General features: G+C 42.5%; 1 protein-coding gene across 8 annotated transcripts in view; it reads left to right on the forward strand.

Annotated features, from left to right (window-relative positions):
- Positions 1 to 3148: 3148 nt before the first annotated feature.
- Positions 3149 to 22723, forward strand: part of ppfibp2b (PPFIA binding protein 2b) — a 53865-nt gene continuing 34290 nt past the window's right edge. For 2 of the 8 annotated variants that reach the window (XM_069527907.1, XM_069527908.1), the window contains exons 1-3: positions 3154 to 3437; positions 19138 to 19248; positions 21231 to 21439. In XM_069527907.1, coding sequence (XP_069384008.1) covers positions 19167 to 19248; positions 21231 to 21439 — 291 coding nt within the window. In that variant the 5' untranslated portion in view covers positions 3154 to 3437; positions 19138 to 19166. Of the gene's footprint in view, positions 3438 to 19137; positions 19249 to 21230; positions 21440 to 22723 lie in introns of all 8 variants that reach the window. The other 6 variants (XM_069527911.1, XM_069527912.1, XM_069527905.1 and 3 more) reach the window with 5 other exon arrangements.

Genomic DNA, 22723 nt, shown 5'->3' on the forward strand with positions numbered 1-22723 from the left:
GTGTTTAAATGCTTCTAATTCATTTATGATCGCTTCACGTCCTTAAATTAACAAATAAATAAACAGTATGTTTCCACACACCTACAACAATACATGTATTTTCAATTTATGATAAAAAAAAACAGAAAATGTATAATTTGTTATTGTGTCATCACTGACAGCTGTCATTTATTTCATTATCTAACACTCGGCACTGGTTCTGCATAACTCTGTATATACTTAGAGTGTTTATTTAATTAATTAACCATATCTGCTTTCATTTTTATTCACATATATATCTTTAGACTTAGCTTCATTGTTTTATTGACTTTGTTCTATTCTATTATATATTGTTGATACTGTGATCCCACAGCTTTCAGCAGGATTTCTCTCAGGGTTTACAACGTCTTCTTGTCTTATCTTTAAAAACAATACTATTATAGGTGCTAAAGAAATATTCTCTTCATTAAACTACTGATAACATTTCTCCCCAAATCCAAGAAACTGACAGAGATATTTGCCACCCATGTAGATGATTTAAGACCTGGAGTGGTCTCTTGTTCATAGAAATATATATATAATAAGGTTACTCAGGGGCCCCAAGGTAAAAAAAAACCTTCAAATATCAAAATCAAATAAGATAAAGAAAACTGAAATTGACCCAGGGCACCTTGAGGCCCCTATCATTTGATTACATATATTACAAGCACACGGTTTATTTAAAAATAAATTTGCAATTAATCAAATTACCACAAACCACATGAATGGACCATGTGTGGGATCTTAAGACCCTTTAATTTTGGGGTTCCATGAAAGTTTCTGGCTGTATTATGTTGTTTATTTCAGCCCCACTGTGGAATTAGATAGAAAAACAAATTATACTTTAGGGGAGCATCCCGGTGGCTGTGCCACAATCTAACATCCATGTTTGAGTTCTAGCCATAGTGGGACGTCACACCCCTTCTCTCTCTCCTTATGTTTCCTGTCTGCCTCTTCACTCTGTCAAAAAAGGGAATAATGCCTTAAAAAATTATCTTTAAAAAGTTTAGTGTGAAGTTAGTGTGAATGAGGAAACTGGACTCAATTGTGTTCCTGGTAGATTTAACTGGGTCAGGATTTCACCTGCCTTGCCCGGCAGCATTACATCAAAATGATAATGTGCACTGATGATGGAAGAATAATTATCTCCATAAACATCTGTTCCTTTTATTAAAAAATAGGTCATTGACACGAACACATTATCACCTCGAATGATGAATCAGAGCTGTGGGTGTTGCCTTCACATCAAGATGTACAAATGATATTATTACGTCCCTGTCATTCTTACAAGTTTAAAGTAAGCTGTGGTTAGACAGTTTTTTAATCGCATTAGTTACACTATTGTTATGTCAGCTGTAATGATTAAACCAGTTATCCATTGGCGTGTGCTGTATTCATGTCCTCACAACTGTATTTAAAGCATTAAAGTCTTTTTTCTTCCAATTTCAATAAATACATGATAACAAAGAGCAATAAACGGGACGGTGTTGATAACATTGACAGTAATGCAGTAGTTCCTCAGTGATATGTGGCTGTGGTCTGACCTCAGGTCTTTAGTGGATGATATAAACAGATCACTGCAGGGGCTGACCCAGTTGCAGTGATTTCAACCTTTGGGCAGTAGGTGTCGCTGTCTAGTCACGTTCTTCTGTTATTAATTCATTTTTTTTGTCTCTTAATTTACGCAGCATGGCTCCACGTGCGGAGGGAAACACTTCTCATTCTGTTCATTTATTTGATAGGGACAGACCTCGCTAAACAACAGACCAAATCATTTAAAGGAGCCAGAGTCTAGATGTAAAAGTTCATTTTAATCTTATCCAGCTTTTACAAGGAAACCTGACATAGAATAATTATATGTATTATATAATTTACAAAGGTGTAATTCATGTGCATCATACGTACAAACCACACTGACTGTACAACAAACCCATGATTAAAACAGAACATAACATAACATAACATGTGTTTCCTGTCCCTGTGATTGTAAAACTCACATTCAAGGGTGAGAATACTTTTCTCCACTTTGTCTAAATTAGATGAGTCACAGTAAGAAGCTGCGGAAAGTGAGCGAGAGACAGTTAATGTACGACGCACAGCTGGATTCTACACAATGTGCAGATGTGTTGTATTGTTGTTTCCATGTTCTCATTAAAATGATGAGTAAGAAAACACTGAAATCATCATTATCTCACTCGTGTTGTTGTTTTTAAAAAAGCACTTTATCAAGTTTCTATTGATGCTGTACCAGATCGGCCGATTGTAAAATAATCCTGCAACGCGAAAAGTAAAATACCAAGCATGTTGACAAGACAAATGCATCACAAAGCAATTAGTGCCAATTAGTGCCACATTTCTTTTGTTGAGCACATTTGATGACAGAAGTTTCCTTGCAATTAAGTTGAAGATGAGAAGTGAGATATCAGAAAGAGAAACCAGCTCATCAGGAAGTTTCTGGTCTGACTTCATATTTGTCTTCCCTCTGCCCTGCAGCTCCTCTTATACAACGTTTAGTTAGAAGGAGCAGCCGACCACAGTTTGGCCGGTGACGCTCCTCTTTTATCCAAATTATTTTAATGGATTCGTGGTTTCAAGTAAACAAAGGCAACATGAAGATAATTGTCTGGGTCCATAAATCAAAATGTGAATAATGACGATTAAAATACCTATGAATCCACTTGTTGATTGTTTTGAAAAGGTCAAAATAAAGTTCAGGCTTTAATGAACCAGTTATACTAGAAATGAGCACGAGGCCTAACTCATAACAGCAGTGTTAAATGCAGAGTTTACTTTCTGCCACTAGATGTCACTGTTTATTAAACCAACACAGAATGCTAATTTAAAATCTAACATTTTTATATCTAGGTTGTTGAATGTTTTTTAATTGTATATATGTTATTAAATATTTATAAATATTTGAATATTATTATTTTTATACATTTTCTGCATCATTGTTTGCTGCTTTGTTTAATTGTGGTACTTAACAATGTTCGTGTGGACAGAGAGAGAGAGAGAGAGAGAGAGAGAGAGAGAGAGAGAGAGAGAGAGAGAGAGAGAGAGATCATCTCGACATGAACGTGTGATCTGACGTCACAGAGGGTCTTCATGATTACTATAGTCTTCATCACTGAGCGGTGAGGGAGCTGCTGAGTGGACAGGTTTACGGGCTGCTCCTGAACGCACCGCTGCTGTCACATGCTGGTGTTTGAGTTGAAGCAGTTCGAGTCTCAGTGGAGCCGGAAACACACGGAGGGACCACTGCACTGTGTGTGTATGTGTGTGTGTGTGTGAGTGTGTGAGTGTGTATCGGTGTGTGAGAGAGAGTGTGTGTGCGCGTGCTGAGGTGTCTCGCGCCAACAGAATTAAAGGATTTGCTCTCGATCGAGCTCGTGAGGAGGTGAAGGTGAAAACAACCTGAGGTGAGTGGAACAAGAAGCTGAACACTGTGGTGATCTCTGGTGATCTCTGGTGATCTGTGGTGATCTCTGGTGATCTCACACTTTCTACCACTTCTGCAACACGTCGTTTTATTTATATGAGAGTGAATAAGATAGTTTTAATATCAGGGATGGAGAGAAATCAAATTTAAACTTGCAGTAAACAAAAGTTTCAATGTGCATATCTATTTTCTTTACTATATTATTTAATGTTTAAGTGGATAAGATAATATAAGGTGAGGATAAGATGAAACTTTTGCTCGGTACAGCAGCAGATTGTCAGAATGAGGCAGACAAGAGAGTGAAAGTAAGTGTAGTGGAACAGGACGAATGCAAGAATATAATATATAAAGTGCTATTTAAGTTGTTGTATATAAATAAATGGGTGATTTTGACAATAAGAGCCTTACATGGGGAATAATATGATATAATATAGTTGTTATACCTTTATAATGGGATCTATGTTCGCAAACACTAAAGCATTCAATCCACTTTACTTGCACTAGATGAGGCTATAATACATTATATTTTCGCGATAGATGGATCGAAATAGTAAAAAACTCTAAATGTTTGATTTTAATTTATATGAGAATTTAATACAAAGATCATACTTTATTGTCAAACGCAACAAACAAAAGCTGTCACCAACAGAAAAGTCACCAAAGCTGAGTTTCAGTGGCTGCGTATGAATAAATATATATATATATAAAATACAGAAATACTAAATCAACAGTAAAACACAATAAAAACATATGAATATTCAAATACAAACAGAAGATAAGTGATAGTACAGGGGCTCAGTATAAGTATAAATGTTTGATAATAGTAAACTTTATTTATATAGCACAGTTACAAAGTGCTTTGCAAATTAGAAAATTGAATGTAAACAATAGGAAACAATTATATAATAATAATAATGCTAAATACTTATCTTAACAGTTCTTATGCTATTAGTTTATCATCGCTGTGACAGCTGTGTGGTATTTATGGGATTATAGGAGTAATTATTATGCAATTAAAATGTGCAGGATAGATTTTTTCCCCCCACATGACAGCATATGTGGCCTGAGAACAGGCTTCATGCTCCGGGACAGAAAACATGGTACTGTCACTGTGACACTGGTGCTTCCCTGCACGCTCCGTCATGTGCTGTCAGCTCGGAGCCACTGACGGATGTTTACTTGCACTGACACATGCTGTGTAATTGCGAATCATCAGCTTCTGACGGAGCGAGTAAAAGAGGGAGAGACGGCAGAAAGAAGCAGAGGGTGTGTGTGTGTGGGGGGGGGCTGCTGAGCTGCTAATGGAGGAATATCAAGGCTGATGTGTGGCTCCCCTCTGCTGAAGCATCTGCTGCATCCAGCTCTGAAGTTATAGCCCACACGTGCACACGCCTCATGCACAGCAACATCACACACAGGCGGCTTGAGAGGAGTTGAAGGAGCCTCCTGCCACTGAATGCTGTCGGCCGCTGCCTCTTTTCTGTTGCACGTCTCATTTGAAAGGGAAACAGTTGAAAGGCATCATTGCCGCTGATGAAGGTGAATTGATTAAAGCTGCTCTGGGAGGCGTCAGCCCCCGGAGACAGACAGAGGGGACGAAGACACGAGCTGAAGTGATGCATTTGCAACAAGCTTGTGATTGTAACGTCCCTGAAACTGCTCTGACACTGTTGTTAGTCTGCTCGTTCTGTGCACACACTGCACACATGCATGCAGCCTGCACACACACACACACACACACACACACACACTCTCAGCAGAGGATGGCACTCATCCCTGTGATCAAAGCCTCTCGTGTAATACCAAGAGCGGTGCTTTTTTTCTGCAGTCATATACAGTACTGCTGCTAATCACGCCGCTACTGTAGCTCCCACCCTGGAGGTAATCCACTGATCCCTGATGGCGAGGAGGAGCGACGCAGAAATGGAGACGAATAAGAGAAGGAGAGATGCAGGGGGGAGATAAAGTCAAGAGGAATGGCTGCAAAAGAGGGATGAGATAGAAAGTAGAAGGGCAGAAACCAGGAAGACAAAGTCAGGCTGTTAATCTGCGAGGGAGAATCCTCTCCTTCATGAGGGAATGGGAGAAAAGAAAGTGGGAGAGAAAGAGAGAGAAAATAGCATTAAAATGACTGGAGTTTATTTGAGGTTATCTTTGGTTTGCTGTGAGGCGAAGGAAATGAGAAAGTGGTGTAGCAGAAAAGGACGTAGTCATATTCCTGTCGGAGAGAAAACAGCAAAGAAAGAAAGAGATTAAAAGCTTCTTCTCCTCTGAATTCTGGAAGAGAGCGAGAGAATAAGAGAGAGGATGTGAAGGAATGGATTAGGCTTTTTTCAGCTGAAGTTCTTCCACACGTTTATTTGCACATTTGACAGTTCAGTGTCGAGTTAAAGGTTTAATATGATGAAGTTAAGTACTGTGCGCTGAATAATGTGGAAGAACATATCATCAAGTGTTATGGAACTTAAAGGAGACACAACATAATCTGCCCATATTCAGGTTGATCATTTTAATTTGTGTTATAACTTTAATTTGTTTTCCTGCTCTAATGTTCAGAAAACCCTCCCCCGACCGTCTGAAGCTGCAGCTCCTCTTTTCAGCCTCTGTCTGAAAAGCCATTTCTGATTCTCTGGACATCGTCCAGACGAAGAAGGTCCGACAGAGAGTCTGAAGGCTCTCCGTGATTGGTCAACGAGCACGTGTAGGAAATGTCAGCTGTTGGGGGGCGTGTCAGGATAACCTCTAAAGGGCGGCGATAAAACAATAATCAATTATTATTGCAATATAATTTTCATGAATCGCAAATATAACAAAGGTTGAATATATATCGATATAATCGACTCCCGTGAGAAATCAGGAGAACGCTTCACTTCGCTTTAATTCATCATCCATCCATCGTGTTTAGTTCAAATTAAAGTCATTCATAGCCAACCAAAGAAACTTAAAGGTTTGTCTTGTGGTTTCAGTCTCAGTTTCAAAATTAAAACTAACATTAAACCTTTTTCCACGTTGATCTAATATTCAAGATACTTCATGTAAGTTTTTAAAGAGGACACGTGCATCGGCACACGACTTGTCAGGAACAATCTCAAACAAAGCAGCGGAGGAACAGTGGAGAGTGGAGGTGAAAAGAGATGGAGGGGAGAAGGAAGGAGAGGGCAGCGGGGTGGAAAGCAGGAACGGACAGTTTGAGAAAAGAGGGATGGTGAGAAGGGAAGAAGAAGAAATCAGGTCCTGAAGTTAGAAAGAGACGAGAGGAAATGAGGTCAGAGGAGAGAGGATGTAAAATACACACATGTTCTAGTATCAGCTTTTAAAACTACAGGAACCACGTTGGTATGATGACACTGTGCTTAAATCTGATTCCACTGAGGACGCGTGCAGACAGTTGTTTTGGTTTTTCCAGGATCAGTCGTTCATAAAAGCAGAAATCCTCTTGGTCGTGTTTCGTCGGGACAAGAGTCGGGCGGATTTATCGCTCGGCTGCTGAGAATCGTCCGTTATGAGCCTGTTACCAACACATCTGTATCAGACTGTATGTTTGCAGATGTGCATTTATGTCTCATTTCCTATTTCAGGTTCCAGCTATTTGAACTTTTTTATTTAAAGTTGTTTATAATCATCTTAATGGTCAAACTGCAAAATGTCAAACCACAGTTGCATCTTTAAACACACAGATTGCAGCAGTTTGTATTTCTGTCATTGATTCATTCAAGTTATATCCACATGTCAACATCTGAGTCTGAAACGTCAGCGTCGCTATCAGGACAGTCGTTTTGATATATTTAGCTTCGAGCTGGAGATTCAGGTCGATCAAACCGAATCAAATCGTGTGACTGTGCATGTTCTCTGGTGTTTGAGCTCCTTCAGAAGACAAACACACGTCCGGCCTTCGCTTGTGTGACGGTAACATCATCCTGTAACGTGACCTGTCGCTGTTGTTGTGGAGGTTGTGACTCTTGCGTAACCCAAGTCTCCTGCAGCCTCGGTGCCAGCGTCTGAAGTGCAGCTCTTCACTGCTCTTGTCTTCGTGTGTGACGTTACCACCTGTTAAGTCTGCGTGGAAAAGTCATTCCTCTTAGAGTTTGGACGGAGGCTCATAAATCTCCGAGCTGCGTCTGAATCAGCTGGTGGAGCACAAACAACTCACGGTGTCAGTTGGTTTGCTCCGCTCGGGCTCCAGCAGGAGGTCGTATGGGCGTTTATCATTTTCCTTTGCAGAAGCATCTCGAGGATTCGCTTGTGCGGCTGTAAAGTCGATGACAAACGTGGTCTTTATTTGAGAAAAAGCTTCTCCGCTACAAAGCCGCCTCTGTTTCGTCTTAAAGGAGCATTCCGCCAATTTTACACATGAAGGTCAGTTGAGGAGATTAACTGGCACGACAGCAAAACAGATGAATGATGTGATAAAAACTCAGTTTAGGTTTGATGCTGGATTTGGAAAAGACCTTAACGCGGGAGGGTCAAAGGAAATCATTCTATTTGATGCATGATGGGAAAATGTTTATAGTCTCCCTGCCGCTGCTGCTTTGACACTTCTTTCTATTCGTCGTGGTTGTGAGTCATCCGTCACATTCTCCTGAACACAACATCTTCGGAAAGCTTCAAGGTCGTTTCTTCAAATTTGGCCCAAAAGTTGAGTTGAACTTTGAGACAAACTTGTTCAATTTGTTCGGTCAAAGGTCAAAGGTCACACACTCACAGATGTCTGTCCCTTGGTGGGTGTCTTCTTAACGATCTATGAAATAATCCCTGGGAGGTCAAAGAAAATATTTTAAAAAACGTCTCAATCTATCTCACGATGTCCCCGCGACAGACACAGAAGACAGACACACAGACTAAAGAATGAGAGACAGGTTCTCGTGTGACGGAGCGAACTGCTCAGAGATGTGTTATTATGATGATTGTATGAAAAACTCTGGTTCATCATGAAACTGTGGTGGGACAAATACCAACATGGCGGCCGCCACGGTCTAGATAATGAATGGAAAACACTGCATTGATAATTGTCCTCTTCATTACTCACTGTGCCTCCCGTTGTGTTGTTTTTTTCCGTTCCCAGTCAAGTGCTGATTGGTTCTCGTCAGCTGTCACTTCAGGTGGTGTTTGTCTGTGATGTGTATTAAGTGGTGTTGACGTGTTGTTTTCACGGCGCTGACTCGCTGACACTGGTCTTTGAGGTTTCTGCTGGTTTCTCTGCCCGAGGCTGAGTCAGGAAGAAACCGATCCATTTAAAAAATACATTTTTAGTTTGTGTTGTATTGTGATCGAGCTGCTGTGGTTTTAGGATTTTATGCAGCTGCTATTATTGTTTTTCCCCCAAAAAAACTTTTTTGAACACCATTTCTTAAAATAACAAGGTTTAATTATTTCATTCATTTAAAAAGAGAAACTCTTTTCCCTGGCTTTGACTTCTCTTCTATAAAAATGCGTAATTATGAGGATCTTGGATTTTCAGGAGGAGCATGGATGGATTTTTAAGGTCGACAAAAATATGCTCAGGAAACCAAATTGATATTGATCAGAGAATTATCCGTATCATATGATGTCATATGATCAGTGACGTCATGAGTAAGTCAGAAAATAAGATTGTGCATGTTAAACACAAGCTTTTATAGATGCAAGATGTATAATTTATGAATTATTTCATCATGACGTCATTATGAAGTTAGATAATGACGTCATACACTGAAGTAAATGCATTCATTTTTGCAACCAGTAACGTTAGAGACGTGATCTTCTGCTTATTTAGATTAACCAGTGGACTGTGTGTGAAGCAGAGGAAGAGGAACAGGTCAAAACTTGAAAACCTGAGACGTTAGAAACCTGTTTACATCTGAGACTGTGTGACTGCATCTGTGTGTGAATGTGTGTCGAGGCCGCGCAGCACCGGCTTGTCAAAGTAATTTCACTATGGTCATTGCATGCCTGTGCACACACACACACACATACACACACACACACACACACACACACACACACACACACACACTGACATGTAACTAACGATCATCTCTTCGTTTGCTGATGTGGAACATTTCTATTTTTTTTCTGTGGCTGCTTCTGATCACAACAGTTAATAATTTACTTTTTCTTTGATCCGATCATTTTACGCTCACATGCACCAGAGACTGGATGATCTCCTCATTTACAGGGAACATGACTGCGGACTGTTAACAACCACATTAAGTTTTTATTAAATAAAGACGGACGATGACTCCCACTATCTACAAACAAAATGTGCAGCCATCTTGTGTTGTGGACGTAACTTGGAGCCAGAATGTGTTCAGTAGTGATCGTGGAGTAGAACCGCTCTGTTAATGTTATGTCGATCCACGCTCTCAACCAATCAGGAGTCAGTCTCAGCTGTCAATCACGACGTTTCACCTCAAGTTACTAATTAAAACCAAAGTTATCAGAAACACGACCAAACATCAGGTGTGACAGGAACGAACTCAATGACAAAATGAAAATGATTTATCCTGTGCTCTTAGTTCGGTCCATGTCCCACCTGCTAACACGGAGGAGGCCGAGTTTATCAGTTGCTGAGAGAGAGAGAGAAAGAGAGAGAGAGAGAGAGAGAGAGAGAGAGAGTTTCTGCCCGAGTTAAAGGACGGAACATTAAACGTTCCTCATCTTAAATGTCAGTGGTCCCATCGCATTGATGTCAATTGGTGAAGAATCTGGTGTTTCTTGTTGGCTTGGCTCCACAAATACACACACACACACACACACACACACACACACACACACACACACACACACACACACACACACACACTGTTTGTGCAGCTATCCTTGTTAGGACATTGCTCTGACTTTTCACTAAATTAGTTCAAACCCTGAAACCAGAACCAATTCGTGCCATAACCACAATCATAGCCAAACCTTAATCCACATCCTAACACTGAAACCAGGTAGCACGAATGTGTACACACTTACACACACACACACACACACACTTACACACACACAGTTGTATTTACCCTGTGTGACAGGAGGCCTCGGGGGCTCAGGTCTGGCCTCTAGCCGGTGACACTAATTCAAACGGGCTAAGTGAAATGAGGAAGAACAGCAAACGCACACACACCTGTCTGTGTGTCTGTGTGTGTGTGAGTGTGTGTGTCTGTGTGTGTGTTTAGTTAATGTTTAAGCCTCTCTCCTCAACCGTACACCTTCACATCAATTTCTGCATTTCCTGCTCTCACAGGATCATCGACCCGGGTTAAAGATTCAGTGATGCTGGAATTTTAACAGCAGAGTTTTTCTTCCCGTTGTTTAAAACAACGACAGTTTTCTGCTCGACGGGTCGTTTAATGTTTAACGCGCTGAACCCCCGACTCTCTGCTCCTGTGAAAATATTTGTGTTGTGACCTCTGTCAGCGAGAGACTCGTTTCGCTGCAGCTCGACTCTCTTACGTAACCAAACATGCCTCCTTTGATTTGCATGCGTAATAAATGCACATCTGAATGTCTTGTTCTGTTTACGTGAGAATACTCTGGAATAATGTTCTCAACCTTCTGCTCGTGTCGTGCGAGTCAGAGAACAAACTGCAGCTCGTGTTTAAAATTCTCATCTGGTAGATTTCAGCTGTTTCTGGTGTCGTTTCTGAACCCGAGAGAAAATTATGTTATTTACTGCACAAAGTATCAGAAGTACAGTCGAGTATTCGCAGCTTGTGTATATTCGTGTTATTCGCGCACAAATAAACACATTTGGTGTAAATGCAACATTATAGAGTTCAAGAATATTTATAATTCATCGCAGAGTTTTTAAGCCCGAAGACACAAAAACAATTTTTACAAACAAACAAACTTATTAATTCAGCAGAACACGATGGCAGCGTCCGCACCCGGGATATTTATCTGTGTTCAGGTCGAGGATGTGGAGACTTCATATGAAGTCATGAAGTGTGTTTGACATGTGAAACTCTGCAGCATTTGTGAATTATAAACTAATTCAATAACTTTAATTGAGTTCAAACTTTACTTTGCTGCAGCCACTGAAAAATGCAACGTTCCCTTTTTGCAAGTTCCCCGAAGTTTACAGTTCAAGTTCTCGTTAGTTTACCTCCGAAGCCCCTTTCCCACTGGTCAGGAAACCCCCAACGTCTGGCTGGATTGTCGGCGTTCAGTGAAATGACTCAGCAGTAGACTCAGGTTTTTAAGATGTGACGTCGAACATGACGCAGCAGAATAAATAGCTGATTAACCCACGATTTAAAAAAACCTGCGTATTCTCAACTAATTTTGTTTTCAAAAAGTTATTACTTTTTTAAAGTTCAGATAAGCAGAATTGTGTTTTTGTCTTTGTGACAACAATTAATTTAAAAAAGCAGAAAGTAGCTTCTGTTTTCAATGAGGTGAATTCCAGCTCCGCTTGCACCAAATAACTAATAATCACACAGTTGTCGATTCTACAGTGTTTTCTTAATTAAATTATTGATTTATTTTGGATAAGCGATTCGTTTTATTTCTGCTTTTACCGCTGCTCTTCATTTCAGAACAAAAACTTCTTTCTGTGCTGAATCAGTCACGTCAGACATCAGGTTTACGATGACGAGCTCCGCCCGCTGGGTGAAATCTCACCACTCGATGTTTTATCTCTTGTTTCCTCTGCTTCTGTTTTCCGCCACATTCTCACATTAAACTGCATCACACCAGATGTTTCGTGCCCGTCATTCAAAAGTCCACACAGTTCCGTCTCCGCCTGGTTTATTAATCGCAGCTCTTACTGGCCCTGGACCAGTTGTTATAAAGACGATGCTCTGTAACTGACACTGGAGGAATGTTGTCGTACTGGACTCAGGCCAGGTGTCGGTGTGAGCGCACGCTGCAGCAACGGCAGCCGTGTTAATCCCCTCAGGCCTCCGGGTAAAGTGTGTGTAGTCAAAATATGTGTTGATTCATCAACGGGAGAATCTGTGTCATACGTGTGAAAGTGCTCCAATTATTAAACACGTGAAATGAGTAATTGCAAAATAAAGTCCAAAATGTGTCATGAGTTATAGAAACGTATTATTATTGTGATTATATCGTTATTATCTCCTCACACAGAGGATTCACTTTCAGACAATGCTCAATATTTTAAATTATTTTTAATTGTTGCATTGTTGTTGTAGTTCTATCTGTATTGATGCAGAGTTTCCTGGAGAAACACATTTTTGAGTTTTGCATAACGTCATTTTCACTTCACATGATATGGAATCATTTTCTGACCAATGTGAGCTTCTGATCGTCTCTACAGGTCTGTTACAGTGTGACTCGTGTGTGGCTCCTCTTTTTCATCCAGAGATATTTGTGTCTGTCATGTTTGAAACATCATCAACACGCCCACTCGCTCGCTGGGAGTTTTCCTGCTGTTTTGTCACAACGACTCACTCAGAGATATTTTACCAGAGAGCTGCAGGAAAAGTTCTGGGAAACGTCCAGAGCGACCGACTCGGACATTTGCGTTCACATATCCAGCTCCTCCTGAGAGTTTCGAGAGAACGTACGGACGTCAGTGCAGCTGGAACGTGAACATCATCTTAACATCTCAACATTTTATTGTGTGTGTTTGTATCCAGCTGGTACACACTTAAACATACTGTACACATCATGATAACTAACGTGACCCTGGTGAAAACTGTGACACCTCTATAAACGAGAGAAGATGTGAAGTGATGTTCGACTGCTCACGTTGCTGTTTGTTACCCTCATGATGATCATTGACTGGAAGTCATGTGTCGTTCTGTGCAACGCTTCATTAACCTTACTCCGAGGGCAAAATAGATTACAGCAGAAACGAGAGCAGGAGTCAACTGGACTGAAACGCAGAGAATAACACAGGAGTCAACGAGAGAGGATAAATACAACCGAGCCGTGTTTCCCCGGGAGTCGGAGCAGAATTGAATCAAATGCACTTGAGCAGGTCTAAATAGGACAATAAAGAGCAGAGCAGTTCAACAACACGGGGCTGTGCAGCGCTGGGAGTCACATTCAACCATATATTCCTGCACTAGCAGCTATGCATCAGCCACGGTTCACAGATCACACACGACCCACAGTCAGAGGAGAGATAACTGTTGGAGCCCACAGACGTGGCTGCAAGGAAACACTTTTTATAGCTGTTCTCTCTTTGCTGCAGATGTGTGTGTGAGCCGGAGGAGAGAGAAGCTCACCCGTGGAGCCTTAATCTTATTCTAAACACAAAAACAACGTCATGCTCCTTAATGTCAGGACAAAGCACAAACTGCAGTGTGTCCGTGAGCGGTTACACTGGAAGTGTAATGGTTTAATAAATGCTGCTGCGACTGTGGAGACTAGATTCATGCAACTTCCTGAGATTTAAGCTCCAAAGTATTTTCTGAATGGAGACCTGACCCTGTCACACAACTGCACCGTCTCACTGATGAGCCGCCTCTCTACCTGATGACCTCAACACCTTCTACGCACGGTTTGAGACAACCGACATCATTCCATCCGCGAGACTGGCCGAGGACCGAGATGATGACTGCACTCTGTCCCTGACCGTGGCTGACGTGAGGCGAGAGCTTCAAAGAGTGAAGCCTCGTAAATCAACTGGGCCCGATGGAGTTCCAGGCCGTGTCCTCAGGGGGTGCGCCGACCAGCTAGCAGAGGTCTTCACCTCCATATTCAACCTCTCCCTTCAACTGTCAACAGTCCCCACCTGCTTCAAGCAGGCCACCATCATCCCCATACCCAAGAAACCATCCATCACCTGTTTAAATGACTATCGCCCTGTAGCACTGACCTCCACCATCATGAAGTGCTTCAAGCGGCTGGTCAAAACCCACATCTGCTCTACCCTTCCGAACACCCTTGACCCCCTGCAGTTTGCATACCGTACAAACAGGTCCACGGATGATGCTATCGCCCTCACAACACACACCACCCTCTCCCACCTGGAAAAGGCGAACACTTATGTGAGGATGCTGTTTGTGGATTACAGCTCAGCGTTCAACACGATTGTGCCTGCCAAGCTCGTCCCCAAGCTCAGGAGCCTGGGTCTTAAAACCCCCTTGTGTAACTGGATCCTGGACTTCCTGACGAGCAGACCCCAGGTGGTGAGAATGGGCAACCACACCTCCTCTTCGCTGACCCTGAGTACCGGGGCCCCTCAGGGCTGCGTACTCAGTCCCCTCCTGTACTCCCTGTACACGCAGGACTGTGTAGCAACACACAGTTCTAACATCATCCTGAAATTTGCGGACGACACTACCATCCTGGGTCTCATCTCTAACAACGATGAGAGCGCTTATAGAGATGAGGTAAGGGGCTTGGTAACATGGTGCCAAGTCAACAACCTGTCTCTCAACGTCTGCAAGACCAAGGAGATGATCGTGGACTTCAGGAAGCTGCAGAGGGGGGTCACGATCCCATACACATCGAGGGAGCTGTAGTGGAGAGAGTCTCCGACTTCAAATTCCTCGGTGTGTACATCAAGGATGACCTTACCTGGTCCAGACAAGTGGACTCGGCGGTCAAAACCTCCCAAAAACGCCTGTACTTCCTGAGGAGACTCAAGAAGTTTGGCATGTCTGCCAAAACATTAACAAACTTCTACAGATGCACCATTGAGAGCATCCTCTCAGGCTGCATTACTGCCTGGTATGGTAGCTGCTCCGCTGCTGATCGTAAGGCCCTGCAGAGGGTGGTGAAGACAGCGGAGCGTATCATCGGCTGCCATCTCCCTTCCGTGCAAGGCATCTACAACACAAGATGCCTGAGAAAAGCACGGAACATCATAAAGGACCACAGCCACCCAGGCTATGGAATCCTCACACTGCTGCCGTCTGGAAGACGTTACCGGAGCATCCGAGCACGGACTACCAGACTCACAAACAGCTTTTTCCCCCAGGCCGTAAGGCTTCTGAACCAGCAACACTGACCCACTGAACAGTCACATCACCATGTACATTCTGCTCCCTCATTCATACAACTACACTTACTACACATATATTATTTAATTTAATACCTAATTTAATATCCTGCACTCCTTCACCCTGTAAACTGCTGCTAGCCCCTCATTTAAATTCAAATTTAAACTGTTGTACTATGTTATATGTTAAAAGTTATATGTTGTTACTATGTTGTATGTTAAATGTTATGTTAAATGTTATATGTCACTAGGTTATATGTTAAATGTTATTTACTAGGTTAATGTTAAATGTTATGTTAAATGTGTTATGTTAAATGTTATATGTTACTTTGTTATATGTCATATGTTATTATATATATATATATATTTTTTTTTTATTATTATTTTTTATTTTTATTTTTTATTTTTATTTTTTATTTTTATTTTTTATTTTTATTTTTTTATTTTTATTCTTATCTTGTATTTCCCGTCTACTGCGTAGATGTTGCCTGCCATGTCACAAGAATTTCACTGCTCTGATGACGCTAAGTTATTTGGTGCATGTGACAATAAACTTTGATTTGATTTGATTTGATTTGATTTGATTTGATTTGATTTGAGCGTGGTTTAGTGTTTCCTCCGTCAGTAAAACCAAACAATCACCAACATTCAGCTGAAAACAAACCAAACGTTTCTGCAGCACAACTTTGTCAAAGCTTCGGTTTTTGTGTTGGAGCAGCAACATATTTCAAGGACGTCTTATTAGTGAACAATGTGAAGGGAAACGTGGTTTTATGGACAACAGCTTTACTTGAGTCTCTCTTTGCTCAACACGGAACAGCAGATGGAGAAAGTGGAGGATTTAGAGTCGTGTAATTTCAGCATCGGTATCAGAGAAAACCCAAACCAAAGAATGAGGTTTTAAAAAGTTTGCACAGATTCTCTTCGTGCCTCTTCTGTCCACAGGGTGACATTGTTCACTGGTGCTTCAGATTGTGATGCTGGCGGCTTTGAACATTGTACCTCTAACCTTCAGGCCCAATATTGAGAACTCCTGTGAATTATGTTTTCGTGAAAACCAGTTGAAACCGTGTTTTTTTTCCTCTGACTGATCTGAAGCTGTCGTTGTGAAAGCTGCTGTTTGTCACCAGCCCGAGAGAAGAGTGTTGATTTCTGAAACTAAATGTGCTTCGACTGCAGCGCGCTGGATTTCAGGCTCTTTTCTCTGGCAGATTATCCCACTCAAATAGGTGTTTGTGCTGGGCGTGCGTGTTCGGTGTGTGTGGAGCCACGTGCAGAAAGGTGCTGATCCACCGTGCATTGTTGTCAGCGAAGGGCTTTGTCAAAGAGGAAATGTGTCATCGAGTAATCATGGGATGACAGACCCAAAAAACAGGTTTCAGACTGAGGCGGACGCATTCTTTAAATTCTTGCAGTCGCAGATCTTGTTGCATTTGACTTTCCCAACGTTCAGCTGCGTGTTAGAGTCGATAACCCACATACAGGAAGTCATTTATCCTGATGATCTGACCGTCGGACCCATGTGGCAGCAGGAACACCAGACCTGGCTCCCATAAGTGAAGCCAAAACATCCTGATCGCCCCCTGGTGGCTGGCTCCACCTCCTCCATGTTAGTGTCAGGTAGTTCTTATCTCACTGACGTATGTTAAAGTGTTCATGTTCCTGATTGTTTAGGTTTTAATTAGTTATTTATTATTATTACACTTCACAATAAACATGGCAATGAAAAAGAAATGAAGGTGAGCGGATGTTAGGGACGTATTCACCTCAATTTGAATCACAACATATTCAGGTCACGTTGTTAAACTTAAGTTTTAGTGAATAAGTGTGTGGTGTCGTCAGGGCCACCTTCTCTCTCAGGAGACGAGGAGCAGGCAGCACGGAGGCAGCGTCGCTGTAAGAAGCAGGTCACACGTCGTCATGTCTGACAAACTGGTTTTTCAGGACTGGGGTAAAAAGGTGTGTCGACGTGAATGAGAAACAAAGGAACACACACAACGTGTGTTTTAAGGAGACGATCGCTCCGTTCAGCTGAACTGTGACTCAGAGGCGTCACAAACTAATGGAATCTTACACATGAATGAACTCGAGTGTTTTAAATGTTTTTTTACTTTGTGTATAATTGTGTAACTGAACTAAAATATCATGTGGCTAAAGAAAAACCTTATCAGTTTCATCATGAGACATTTCTGCTCCAACGACTAATCCAAGATCACAAGGAGACACACACACACACACACACACACACACACACACACACACACACAAACACAAACGCACACACGGATATGAGAAACAGTGGACGGGATTGTTGTGTTGTTGCGGCTCCAGTATCTCTATATCAGCACCTACAGTGCAGAACACAGAGTCAAATTAAAGCCACTATTTCTTTACTTTCACACACACACACACACACACACACACACACACACACACACACAGACAAAGACATTGTTCTGTGGAGGTGTGGAGGTCAGCCCTCGTTCTGTCACTGTGCCTTTCTGTTGAACACAGTCTCTCTGTCGTGTGTCTGAATGGTGCTTTCACCCTTTGACTCAACAGGACAAATGCAGAGGCATCTATAATTTTTAACAAACGGACACACACACACACACACACACACACACACACACACACACACACACACACATGCATCATGTGGGACACACACACACACGCACGTTGTGGAGTGGGAGAATCACGTTGTGATTACAGCGTGTCCCTGTTATTCCCCTGACTGTTTGTTGTGCAGATTGTCATCGTCATGGCTTTGAAAGTTGTTGTTAATGTAGATGAGCATTAGGCTGCTATGGGTGTGGGGGGTGGGGGTGGGGGGGGGTTCTTCTCTGGAGGCGTCAGTCGATGACATTCTCGTCCCTTCGCTGAGATTTCCGCACGTTGACGTCTATTTGTCTGTAAGTCGGCGTGGCAGCCTGACAGAGGGATGAGAGCCTTGAAGGAGAGATGACAGAAGAAGGGATGACAGCAGGGAGGTCGGGGGTAGGAAGCGAGGATGGCAGCAGACGGAGGGGCAGCCAGAGGCGGCGATGATGGATAGAGAGTCAGGACTGCTTTGAGGAAATAAAGAAAGTGTGTGGGTGTTCTACAAGACATTATGTGAATGTGTAATTGCCCCAGGCTGTGTGTTCACTTCATGCTTGTTTGCAGTGATGGTTTTCCAAGACAAGAACCACGATGGTTTACGTTCACTGTGGCAGAGAGCATCTTTGAGAAAATCCTCACAACTCTGCAGGAAACCTCATCTGTTGCAAAGACCAGAGCAGAATCAGTGAAACGATTCACTTTTGGTACCAGTAACATCTGTACAATCGAACTCTTAAACACTTTTAAATAAGCAACAACCACTCTTTCCCTTTTGATCCCCACTGCTCGAGTTGAACTTTAATGGAGTCGTGTCTTTATTCTCGAGGTTTATTCGTTCATTTGTGTCTTTGTCTCTGAGTATTGGATTTTCAAAGCCCAAAGGAAGTTACTGAGCAAATGAGAAACATTATCCTCATTTGATTAGAGTGAGAACATCCGCAGCTGCTTTATCGTGACACTGTGCAGGGGAGGATTGGGCAAAGAGTGCACAGCAAGTTTAGTGCCTGAAGAAGAAAAATGTTTTGTTATCGTATTCAGATGTTAGTTTTAATATTTTAAATACTGTATTTAAATAAACCATAGAGTGTAAATAAAGATACGTCCCCACCTCCTCCAGATCCACAAATGAAACCAAACTATCCCCGATACAAATGCTGCCATCTTTATTTCTCTCTTGTTCACTTCTCTGCAGGACAACACAACAAAAAACCCCGAGATCTGATGCTTCCCGCCATCACCATGGAAACCGAGGCCAGTCACATGCTGGAGGCAGCGCTGGAGCAGATGGATGACATCATCGCAGGTAACCGCTGCCAGAGATTTCATTCGAAACGAAAGTGTTGCCCAAGTTGTCGATTGTTTGACACGTTCTGCAGCCCAACCCGCTTCATTGCAGCCCAACAGGAAATAGGCCGATGGTGAGGTTGTGCAGGAAACACTCACCATGTCGAACAGCAGGGTTCCCAGGCTCCACTGTTTCTTCTGAACCAGTATCGTGTCGCTGCCGCTGGACTGAAACCTGCCGACCTCATCAGCAGCTCGTCGCTTTGCTGTTCCGGCTCTCAGCGACCACAAATGGAAGTGCATTAAAAATCCCATTTGCGATGGCATCAGCCGATCGCTAACAAGCTAATTAGAGCCACTTATCAACAGAGTTTAGAAACGTCGGTCGTGTTGGGCTCCGTGATCAAGAATCTGGTTATGATGTGGGAACAGCAGTGGGAGCACTCCACGGGTTAGTGACTGTTGTTGATGTAACTGCAGACAGAGCAGTGACTCTCAACCTGAACCCCGAGTTATGAGGCGTCCATCGCTGGTGGTGTCCGCTTCAAACTGAGCCGCAGAGGAGGGGGTCGGAAAACCTTCTCCGGTGGTAATTGGGACAACACATGCTGCACCCAACCAACGTTATTACAGTGAGAGATAATATTAACTAATGTTATTATATTAACAACCAACATTATAGTAGTGACACGTGTGACAACTGCAGGACAGACGGGACGGATTGATCTATTGATCAATACAGTCGATCAGCGTCCCGGGACTTTTTGGCACCACTGCATCAAAACATGATGCTTTAAATTTTAAATAAACACGACGGATGATGAATTAAAGGAAGAAACTAAACTTAATCATTGATTTAATGAAAGAGTCTAATTTCAGGTGGTAAGTCTGAGTGGAACATTTACAGCCTGACAGTAAATTATTTCAGATGAATCAGAGAAGTTTAAATTTGAACTTTTATTTTTTAATTTCTTTACATTTCAATGTTTGAAGAATTTCCCCACAGGGGAGAAGAATCTAGTGAACCTGTATCCGAGTGTTTCCGTCAGGTGACGTCTCATCGAGGAGGCGATGGCGCTCACCACTTCTGGATTTTTTAGCTGAATGGAAGCCAGCAGAGTACGTGGACTGACCCACGTCTGACTCAGGTCGTCCAACACGGCCTTGTCGAGGATTCTGAATCTCTCTGAGGGGACGCCAAAGTCAAGGTCTCTGACTTCGGCCAAGGTTTTCTCGTAGAGATATTCATGTGCGTCTGCGATGTTACTGCAGGTCCAGTACATGCCGGCTTTTTCATAAACCTCCGTGATGAGCTGGTCCACGATCGAACTGACGTGAAGCGTTCTCCTGATTTCTGTCAGTGTCGTGGCTTCGTTGACCTCCGCAACACCAGCGTTTCCTTTAGTGAAGATGGGAACGTTCGCAGATGAAAGAATTTCCGGGCTTTCCAGCGAATATTTATTATCTTCCATCTTTGTCTCCATCGGATCTGGACTTTTGTTTCCTGCTGGAGTTTCTTCACAATCTGGAGCAGTTGATCGACAGTGAGAGGCGACTGAACGTTGACTGTGTGAAACACGTCCACAGTCTGAAGAAGGAGCTTTCTTCTTCTCAGTTCAATGTCAAAATGAGTCATTTTCAAAGCATCAAAGGACATGACATCACTAAACGACTGAAAGAGAAGCCTCCATTGAAAACATAAAATCACATTTTATATAAAATCACATTTTATATTATATTGTAAGATCCAAAAACTGCAGAAGCTGAATATTTTAAAAAAAAGATAATTAGTTAAAAAATAAAATCAAGGAGCAGAAAAGTCCTGAACAGTAAGGAAGAAACAGGAAACAGTGTGACTGCTGAATCTGCATTCACACCAATCAACTGTTTAACTAATTCACTGATTGACAGGATGCACGTGTCTTCTGTGCATCTTCTTTAAAAACGTATATAAAACTATATATATATATATTAATCTTTCTCCTCTCGCCTCCTCTCCAGGTTCGAGAGCGGCAGCCGTGGAGTTTTCTAACAACATGTATGACCTGGGTTCTCCCACAAGCACCGGTCCTCTGCATGTGGTCCAGTTGGCCGAGGACCTGAAACTCGCCTTGGAGCTCCAACCCAACCAGGACGAGAGAGACAGTCTGAGAGCTCAGTTACAAACAGAGACGGCACAGGCTCTTATCGACTGGCTGCAGAGCGGAGCTGTGAGTATGACCTGTGTTGTTTTCACACCTGAACCAAGAACCGAAACGACCGAGGGACCTCGGATGAATTACAGCAGCAAGTTTCATAATATCTGTCCCGCTAAAGTCCGGACTTCCTCCAGAGTTCACGGCTTAGGAAACATTTGCAGGATTAAAAATGTGCAGAGAAAACATCTTTAACATTGTTGGTGAGATTGAAAATGTAACGCAAAGCTTGACAACTCATCTCTGAACTTCACTGACCTCAGGGAACACAGCCGGGTTAGAAATGACTCTGAGGCCGGTCCACACGTCAGTGTGAGTCTCTCTCAGAACAGAACAGACCTGCTGATGCACACGTTTGATGAATATATTCACTGTGATGCTTTGTGAGCGGACGACCTCTGGAAGAAGGAGTCAGATGATGACCAAACAAAGCAGCTGTTCACATTTCAGAAATCTTCCTTCTTTACTGCTGCAGCTCTTATTTCTTCTAGGATACTTGTTTCCTGATTTCCTGTTTCCTGTTTTAAAAAAACAGATTTAACTGATCTTTCATATTATAATCGTCAGAACAAACGCACACACTCGACGATTTGTCCCGAACGTGGATCACACACTTTGTGAGAACAACTCACAGCCTCGTGCACGTTCTGCTGTGACCTGTCATCACGGAACAGGGACAGTTACAGCTGAGGTCAGACGGGGTCGGACGGAGAGGAGAGGAATTCATCATGTCTCTGTGAGGACGAACTCATCTGCCCGTCCTCCCTCTTTCTTTCTTTCTTTCTTTCTTTCTTTGTTTGGTTCCAACGTTCACTTTGACTCACAGATAAACACATTACATTTTTATTTGAGATTTGAGCAAAACAACAACCTTCGCCGGCGACACACACATTAACCTCAGGCTTCCTCTGGGAATCCGATCGAACCCCTGGTTGTTGCCTCGGACGCCGCTCGTGTCTGCTCTGTTATTTTCTGCTCAACGACTTTGTCTCTCACCTCAATGATCCAAACCCTGATGGACTCAGAGTCAACCCTCAGCACTTCACCATTATTATGATGTTTGTAGGTAAACCTGCAGTGTTTTCATAGCGACAGAAGGAAAGAGGAGAAACCAGTGGAGAGGCTTTGGACACGTTCCATAAACTTTTCCCCGGGGGACGCTGCTACAACTCGACCATTATCAACTTCCTGCGCTGAGCTCCCTCCCTCACACCCTCTGTCTTTTACCAGCCGCTCTAACTGCTTTACAACATCCCTCGTCATTTCATCTCTTTTTTCTTCACTCTCTCTTTTCCTGCT

Source organism: Paralichthys olivaceus, chromosome 7, assembly GCF_024713975.1.
Source record: "Paralichthys olivaceus isolate ysfri-2021 chromosome 7, ASM2471397v2, whole genome shotgun sequence".
Taxonomy (NCBI): domain Eukaryota; kingdom Metazoa; phylum Chordata; class Actinopteri; order Pleuronectiformes; family Paralichthyidae; genus Paralichthys; species Paralichthys olivaceus.